Source organism: Brugia malayi, assembly GCF_000002995.4.
Source record: "Brugia malayi strain FR3 genome assembly, contig: Bm_v4_Chr2_contig_001, whole genome shotgun sequence".
Classification (NCBI taxonomy): Eukaryota; Metazoa; Nematoda; class Chromadorea; order Rhabditida; family Onchocercidae; genus Brugia; species Brugia malayi.
The window spans coordinates 1,855,001-1,864,476 of NW_025062476.1; the positions used below are offsets into that span (position 1 = coordinate 1,855,001).

At 30.9% G+C, this 9,476-nt stretch overlaps 1 protein-coding gene across 2 annotated transcripts; it reads left to right on the forward strand.

Moving 5' to 3' along the window:
- Nucleotides 1-2,625: 2,625 nt before the first annotated feature.
- On the forward strand, nt 2,626-8,724 carry Bma-prp-21 (Surp module family protein; the record flags this gene model as incomplete). Of its 2 annotated transcripts, none has more annotated exons than XM_001891850.1 (18): nt 2,626-2,746; nt 2,958-3,142; nt 3,464-3,582; nt 3,666-3,825; nt 4,079-4,216; nt 4,396-4,483; nt 4,840-4,979; nt 5,207-5,296; nt 5,541-5,670; nt 6,030-6,162; nt 6,252-6,387; nt 6,719-6,830; nt 7,092-7,425; nt 7,629-7,695; nt 7,830-8,060; nt 8,168-8,275; nt 8,373-8,444; nt 8,623-8,724. In XM_001891850.1, 18 exons carry the CDS (start codon nt 2,626-2,628, stop codon nt 8,722-8,724), a joined length of 2,466 nt encoding a protein of 821 aa, XP_001891885.1. The 2 variants fall into 2 exon arrangements, with proteins under 2 accessions (XP_001891885.1, XP_042934053.1); XM_043078119.1 differs by having other exon boundaries at nt 4,915-4,979.
- Between the last annotated feature and the right edge of the window lie 752 nt (nt 8,725-9,476).

Sequence of the window (9,476 nt, forward strand, 5' to 3'; positions counted from 1 at the left end):
TTAAAAGTTAGTAGTCTTAGATAAATTTTTATTGAAAATAGAAAATAGTGAAATAGACAGAAGATCATAAGAGATTTGAGATATAAACTAGTGAGAAAGTAAATTTTCTAGAATCTAACCAACAATAAATAAATTAAGAGAAGGAGAATAAGACTATATATCTTTGAGAAAAATTATAATTGATTAAAGAAGATAATAGAAATAATGAAAGAAATAAAAAAAGAAAGAGCAACTTTTTAAATTTATTCAAAAAAAAAAAAAGAACTAAAGAAAAAATTAATTATGAATAAAAAGTTATTCAAATTTCCTATTTTTATATCTATCATTTCTTCATTTCATTTCATCTTCCTTATTATTTTACATTTTTTTTTTTTTTTTTTAAATCTTTCCTATTGCAACTAGGTCAAGTATAAAATTTCAGTTTTTTTTTTTTTTTTTTTTTGTCTTTTTCATTGCGTTAATCGAAATGAATAATTTATTTTTAAGCTAAAATTATAAAAGAAAAAATTAAAAAAAAAATTTGTGCAAAATTTTTGAAAATTATTTTTTAAGGAAAAAAAAAATTCAAAAAGAAAGAAAGAAAAAAAAAAGTGATTCAGTTATTTAGTGCTATACTTTTGCATATTATACTCATAAAAAAAAAGTTAATTATCTTTCTTATTTATTGATTAATTTAGATCAATTTACTTCATCGAATTGATCCAACTTTTTCCAAGTCTTTTTGCTTTGTTTGTTAATAAAGATAAAGTAATTTACTTGAAGCTTTTTGAATTAGAACATTTATCAAAATTTAGCCATCATTATACAACTTTTTAAGCGATTACTATAAATTGATATGTCGCTGAAACTTTAAGAAGTTGTTAGAAGTTAATATAAATAACTTAAGTAAGTCAACATATAAGTCAGGAAGAAAGATCAAATTAAACGAGATAAGAGAGATGAGAAGAACCTATTTTGCAACATATGGAATTGTTCTAGACATTATGATGATTCTAATTTAAAATTTTCCTCAATTTTGAACTAGCAAATATCAACTTAGATTTTTGTCGATTTCAGAAAACAAATGCATGACACTATTGTATTTTATAAACAAAATAACTGAATGTGTATAATCATAAGTATCATTTAGCTTGTATTTCAAACATACGAAATATTTAAATTTTCCAGAATTTTAATAAAAAAAAATTCACCGATTGACTAATTAACTGATTCTCACAATTGATAATGTTAATCTTAATTAGAAGGAAAAGAAGATAGATTGAGAATGACTGTGAATCTCTATGTTTTGACATAATGTTCACGGAACATCGTGACATATTAAGTTTCGACTTAAACGATCCGTGTTCAGAACCAGAAGTAAAGATTCATAGTAGTTCAACGATTCGAAACATAATTTCAGATCAACTTTCATTCAATAGTAGTTCAACGATTCGAAACATAATTTCAGATCAACTTTCATTCAACCCAGAAAATTGTCTAAGTTTTAAGTGCTTAATTCTCGGTGATAAAAGATTTTTGGTTATTTGTCTGATAACCAGATAGCAACTTTCACAATTTTAACCAATTAGTATATCATGGCGACAGTTTTTAAGCACATTTCTAATTGAAATTTTTGTAATCCATGAAAGACATGTTCATTTCGAATTAAAATCCGAATTAAAATTTATAGTCAGTAAATATCAATTACTCGTATCATAAGCCTTTTTATTTTATTTCTATACCAAATGACATTAATTCCAGAAATTCGAACTTTAATTGACTAAAAAGTTTAAAAGAGAAATGATCTTAAATTTTAGTTTGAATTTAATTCCAAATTCAAATTCGACTATCAAAAACTGCCACACCCAAGTCTATCCTAATTTTCAACTCTTCACCTATCACTGGTATTCTGCAACGTGAATTTCACAGACCGTTTCATGCAACATATTTGCAACATTTTACCTTCTCTGACAACTTTTTCATTCTACTTTCTCTGACCTTTCTATTTTACATGTACTGATTGTGTTATCAGTTGTTATCATTTTATCATTTTATCTGATAACATTCTAATTTCTCTGTCCTTTTTTGGTCTTAGCATCTATTAGGGTTTGTGACCAAGCATCACTGTTTATTAAGAGTAATATTTGTAGCATTTGGAAATATCCAAAATAGCATTTAATTGTTGGAGACAAGCGATGATTAAACATGTCAATAATCAACTGCTTTTTTTCTCATAGTGATATGCTTAGAGAATTTTTTTTTAATGTTTTTTATATTTTTTTAAATGTTTTCTTTATGTTGGTGAGAGGAAATGAGAACCTGCAAATCATAAAATTTGAATCTTTATTTGAAATAAGCAGTAATAGTAGTTAGAAATTTAACCATATGCTATGGAGCGTAAGAATTTAAATTGATTCGAGATGTACTAAAGTATGTGTGATAGTATAGTAAATGATTACGGAAGTTGTTCACTGTTTATCAACCAAAAGCTGTGAGTTACTAACTAAAACTTCAAAGTTATCGCGTATAACAAGTCAGTAGCAGGTGGATGATTTGCTAAATATTAGTGGCGATTAGCGACTTTTTTAGATTTTTTAATGCTAGTTTTATCGATGCTCATTTTCAGTATAAGTTGATTTCAACAAAATGCCGCCTATGCCACCTGTTGTTATGGTTTCGAATCGGGAGGAAGATTCGGTGAATACTGAACCATCGATGAGCGGTCGACAAGTTATCGGCATTATTTATCCTCCACCAGATATTAGAAGTGGGTTGCATTTTTGGTTTATGTTGTCACTTCATTTATCTTAGTGATAAAGTCAAGAGTTACTAGTATTGGTATTTTTCATGCTCAATACATATTAGTATTTTCATAGCAGTATGTATTAAGCATTTTTTCGTATTTTTCTGCTTATCTAAAACTAACTGGTGATACAACTAACAGTTGGAGAGCGAACAAAAGAAATTTCTTCTTTTAGCAATTGTCGACAAAACAGCAGCATTTGTTGCCAGAAATGGAATTGATTTCGAAAATAAGATTCGAGAAAAGGAAGCAGCTAATCCACGATTTAGCTTCCTGAGTGCAACAGATCCATACAACGCTTACTATCAACACAAAGTTATAGAATTTCGGGATGGGAAAACAACTGAACCGTCTGTGCCGGTAAACTTTAATTTCATTTGAAATTTTGAACTCTGAAGTTCGAAGCTACAGCGTTGAAATTGCTGTTTTTTAACATTTTGAAGTGGAATAATATAACCAAATAGACAAATTTGGCGAGGGAAAAAGTATTAAAGGTTATTTAGCATTAAAAGTGCAGGACTTATTTTTATGTATCTGCATTACTTAAGCAAAGTATTGTGCGACGAAATACGCATATTTTTCAGAAAATTTTGTTAAAAGATAGCAAATTGTTTTCTTTTGTAATTTGTTTTTAATTATACTCTGGTGTCCATATAATGTTCTTGCTGGTTTCATATTTAGCGACCACAAATACCAGAGGCGGTAAAAGAACATGTGAAACAAGCAGAATTTGTACCTCGAAATCCTCCACCTCCGTTCGAGTTTGATGCTGATCCGGCTACAATAAATGCATTTGATTTGTAAGTCCAGTTGTGATTTTGCAGAAAATTTTTAGAAAATCGGTTTGCTTAGGTATATCTAATATGGTCCGAAAGTATTTTAGGGATTTAATCAAGTTAACGGCTTTATTTGTGGCACGTAATGGGCGTCAGTTTCTAACTTCATTAATGAATCGTGAATCGAGGAACTACCAGTTTGATTTCTTGAAGCCGCAGCATTCAAATTTTAATTATTTTACGAAACTCGTCGAGCAGTATACAAAGGTGGGAATGAATTGTTTTAAATTAACGAATTTGTTAAGTTACTTAGTTTGATTTCAATAATGTAATAAATTAGTTCAGAAAACCTTTCAACTGGGGTAGTTGCATAAATACAGTTAACATTTGAGATCATTTTCTGTTTTCCTTGTCTATGTATTAAATTGTAGTGTTTGGATTTGCAGTTTAAGAAAGATATGAGAGCAAGTTTAAGGAAGCAAGAATGGTTTTTACGAATTTTTATGCTTTTTGTATTTAGATCATTGTTCCTACAAAAAACATTGTGGAGGATTTAAAAGCTGAGGAAGATAATACAAAAAAGATTCTTGAAAACGTAAAATATCGAGTTGGTTGGGAGAAATATCAACGAGCGCAAAAGGAGAAGGAGGACGCTGAGGTTAATATGCTTCATATTTCATTCTTTGATCGTAATTATCCTTTTTTTTTTTTTTTTTTTTTTAATAATATTTGAAAGGAATACGTTTTTTAATTTCCTCTACATAAGGGAATACCTGGAGTTTCACTTCAGTTCTTGTTGTGGCCTAATAAATGCTTGTTATACTTTTTTATTAACAGATTGAGAGAGAGCGAATAGCCTATGCACAAATCGACTGGCATGATTTCGTTGTAGTTCAGACAGTCGATTTCCCTATCAATGATTCAGGTGAATTTCGTTAATACTTCGTGTAATCTTTAAAGGATTCTCGATATTTTATTTTACTTTATATTAAAACAACAAACTTTAATAATTGTTTTCATCTCGTTGGATAAATATGTTTGGCAATCTTATCATGAGTTCTTTGTGAAAGTAAGATACAAAAAACATCCTTCATTTCTGAAACTTAACTAGGTTTAAATTCTTACTGAAGCACATTGATTTTGTGAATATAGTTTGCAGTTTATTAGCACTTTTCTGTATTTTGATTTATCTATTGAACGATCGTCTTTGAAATTCTGCGAAGTGTTGATGCAGTACTCCTTAAGTTCCTTATTCATTTGACTTATGCTTAATATTCACAGAAGAGAATGAATTGAAAGACGAAGTTTTTTATCGTTTAACAACTTTATTATTGTCCTCATTATTTGTAAATTCAGCAACCTTGCCACCGTTTTGCACACCCAAAGATGTTGGCGCAAGAATTTTGATGCAGCAACGACAGGTAGATTTTTTTTATCCAAATTCGGGTATAAATAATATCCGAATTTTCCAATAACGGAATATTATAATATAAAAATTGCTAGATTCATTCAGACTGCAGTTTTTGATGTCACTTGTTTTTTATAAATTAAAAACTACATATGTAGTTTATCCTTTTAAGCACCATGTTTACATAAAATGAAACCATAAATTGGATGAATCGATTTCATATATATCTTATATTTTTAGGAAGCAGCAGCCAAAGCAGCTGCAGAGCAAGCAGTGGAGATGGATGTTGAATCAGATTCTGATGAAGAACATCAAGAAATTCGCAATGAAGTAGGTTCTTTTAGCATTCATTCATTATATTGCTGACCGTCTAATAAAATATTTTAAAAGATAAGGTTTGTCCGTCATGCAAAATCAAGAAATCTTTATAAAATTAGTTCTTTGTTTATAATAGTTAGACATGGAGATTAGACATTAATAAGTTATTTCCGAAATAAAATTGAAAGTATAGCAAATTAAGATATTAAGAAAGATTTAAATGCTATGTGTGAATGCAACTGATATCTTTGTTTAGGTTCTTAATGGTGAAGTGCAAGATGGTAATGCTGACCATGAGAAGAAAGCTCCATATGAAGTGACTCAACCAATGCCTGCACCACCATCGGAAGATACCGTTGTAATTAGAGATTATGATCCGAAGAAATGTTTGTTTTTATCTTTTATTTCTTGTTTTTTGAGTGACTGAAGTTCTGCTGTATATGCTCAAGTTGCTGAAATTATTTGAAAAAAAAAAGATGTTGATTATAACTGTAACATGCAGAAATTGTTTGAAAAATAGGAGTGAATAGGCAGAAATGAAAGAAATCTACGAAAAACGAAACTAGAAAGGGCGCTTTTATATGATCTACCAAATAACTTTCATGAGAGAATCGAAATTTGATTACTCCATTAGGTCTTATGTTCATTTGTTTTTTTAATCGCTTTATGTCGACATTTCGAATTATAAATTGTAAGCTGGTTTAATATTTGATCTTTCACTTTAGTGTTTATTCGATTGTTTCAGCAATAGCTGCACGAAAAGCTGCTGATAAATGGATTATTTCACCTCTTACTGGTGAACGTATACCTGCCGATAAATTGCAGGAGCATATGCGTTACAACACTGTTGATTCGCAATACAAGGAACAACGAGAAAGGTTATTTGAACAAACAAACTTTCTGTAAAAATAATTTTTGATGTGCTCACAATTCATCCTCAATGCTAACTCATCATTTTTTTCCCCAGGGAGTTGTCGGATCGCAATGAAGAAGAACCAGTTTATGCGCCTGGTGCTGATATTAGTACAAATATTGGCAAGTTTGCGGAACGTCGTACTGATATATTTGGTCATGGTGCTGAACAGACGATTATTGGTAAGAAAGTAAGTTTATCTTTTTGGAACTTTTCATTACCCAGTTCATTGCTAACCAGGAATTACTAATGTGTTTAGCAGATAGCTTCTTTTGATTGGCATAATTCTGATAAACTAATATTTGGTGAGCTAAATTTAAAATAGATTTGCCAAACAGATCTATTTTAAATTAAATTATTTAATCACTAGAGAGTTTGTAATGGTATTGTTTAAATGAAGAAATCAATGAATGCTCTGTATATGATAATCTCAGAAATGAAAGGGATAAAGAAAATGTAAGCAACATTTCCTTTATCTCTTTCTTTCTTATGTTGCTTACATTCTGATTTATTATTTTCAGTTGGGTGAAGAAGAAGAGGCACCACGTGGTCCTGATCCGAAGCTTATTTGGGATGGTCAGCAGTCTACAATCGATCAGACAACGAAATTAGCTCAGCAAAGCGTTACACTAGGTATTTCTTATATAAATCTGGTGAAACATATCGAAATGATTGTTAATATCTAAAGACATGCAATACATAATGAAAATTCTGTCAAGAACTTTATCTGCAATCCTCCAAGCAACCAATCTTAATTAGGATACCTATACAAATTTGATCTTCGTAATTGAAAAATCAGAATTAGATTGTCAAATTATTAATCATTCTGTATTTTCAAAGAAGAAAAAAAAGATTTTTATGAAAAAAAGTAAATACTAATGTGAAAATTTTCAGACCAACAGATCAACGAAATTCATAAACAGCATGGATATATTGCTGATCCAAGTAAGGAAAGAATAGGGCCAGGTGCTGTACCACCTCCTCCAATTCAAGCAGTTCCACCACCAATTACGACTGTAGCGGCAGCAGTGGCAATTACAACATCGTCTCCCATCGTTACTACTACAGCCAGCACAACAGCACCAGCTACGGTAGTGCCAAAACCGCCAGTCCCTACCCCACGTCCACCAGTACCTCCTCCACAAACTGCACCAACTCCGGTACCACCAGCTCAGACTGTTCGACCACCAGTCATTCCTCAAATCCCCATCCGACCACCACCACCTGGGTTTGTAATTGTTCTTTCTTTTCAAAATCATTGTTAATTATGTTTTTATTGTTAAATATTGGCGGTAAAAGTATTGCAGCATAAGTTTCGCTGTTTCCCTTCAGATAATAAATCGCGTAATAGATTGATAACAGAAAAATAATTGATGGGTCAAATGAAGTGAATGTTAATGGTATAAATAATAAATCAAAAAATAATTTCAGATTCCCTGCAATACCTTTTCCAGGTGCACCAATGCCAATGCCACCGATGCCAATGCCTGTCATGAGAGTTAGCTCATTTTGACTTTTTTTTTCAAGGAATTTTACTTGATGCAAATTTATGCAGACGTATTTAACCTCTTTTAGATTCTATCTTCGAAGGCTATTAAAGCTTGGTTCCAATAGCTCAGTATTATTTTTCAGCCACCAATTGGAGTCCCAATGATACCAGTTCCGGTAATTCCACAAACACCACTTACCGTTCGTCCGGCAGGTGCACCAGTAACAGCTCCCATTCCACCGCCCGCAACTTCAACTACTCCTACAGCTGATACAAATTCAACTATTAATGCTCCAGTTGGAGATGGACCTCCACCTGCCAAAAAGGCCCGAACAGAAGATGACCTTGAAAGTGAAGCTTTGTGGCTTACAAAGGTATGATTTATGTTGTTTATGCAAATCAAAATCATTATAAGAAATATAAAACTTTGTATGAAAACTAAGGAAACTACCATAATCATAATAATGTATTATTTGTTTAGGTCACCGGATCAATTACAGTTACTGTCCAGATACCTAGCACTGCTCCTAATCCAGACTGGAAACTTGACGGGCGACGACTAAGTGTTTCTATGGATATTGCTGCACCGGTATGTTTAGAATTTTGTTAATTTCTATTCCTGAACTTTTAACAGTCTGAACCATGAATTTTTAATTTACGATCAAATAAACAAATGGCAGTTTCAGGTTTCTACTCTAAAAAGTTTTGTGCAAGACGAAACTGGGTTACCATGTTCAAAACAAAAGCTGTCATATGAGGTAAGGTTTTCTAATTAATCATAGTGAGATCATAGTCGAAGTATGAAATCTAAAAATCTTTAATGCCATCAAATTCAAGGTCTGTTTATGTCAACTGCCGTATTTTTATCCTTTCTTTTTTTTTTAAAAAAAAAAAGCATTTTTTACATTTAATTTTATAAAGTGACATCAATTTCAGGGCTTGTTTTTAAAAGATGCATGTACGTTAGCATATTACAATATGAATACTGGAGCTGTAGTGCAGTTATTAATCAAGGAAAGAGGTGGTAAGAAGAAATAATCAGGGAAAGAATATAATAAATCTTGTTTGTCAATTTCATACAATCATTCAGAATTCATGATGAATTACATTTTGCTGAACAACAAATTTGTTTTTTTGCATAGATGATTTTTTAGTGGATCATCTCTATTGATTAAATATAACTTCAGAATTGTTTATGATGAATCTCATCTACCATTTTTGCATTATTTTTTTTATCTTTTCTTAAATCCCTTATTCTGTTTAATATTTTTCTTGTTTAGCCAAAAATAAACTGGCTAGTGTATCATAGGATTTTTTCCCTTTGTGTTTACTTTTGTTGGTGACATATGAAGTGATGAATTGATTGATATTTGCTGTTACCTCATAGTGACATACTATTAATATGAATTCATCGTTAGTAGTAGTGTAACGAAATAAATTGTGACCATTCAAGAGTACTTGATACACTTTACTTTTTACAAATAATTTTTACACATTGAATGAAATAGATTTACAGTAAAATTGAATTTGAGACATTTAAATTTTTCCACAATTCTGTTTATAAATTGCAATCTTCCATTTCATTCCATACCCAAAAAGAGAGGAAAAGAAAAAAAATGAGAAAGCCCTCATAGAAGATATTAAAGTGAGGAATTACATTATTAAAGGAAAAAAAAAAGACATCTAGGATGAATGAAAATAAACAAAAAAAAAAAGATGGAAGCGAACAATGTTTACATCTGATGGTGAGGTACAACTGTATTGCACTGCGCTCAGCACATCAGCAATTT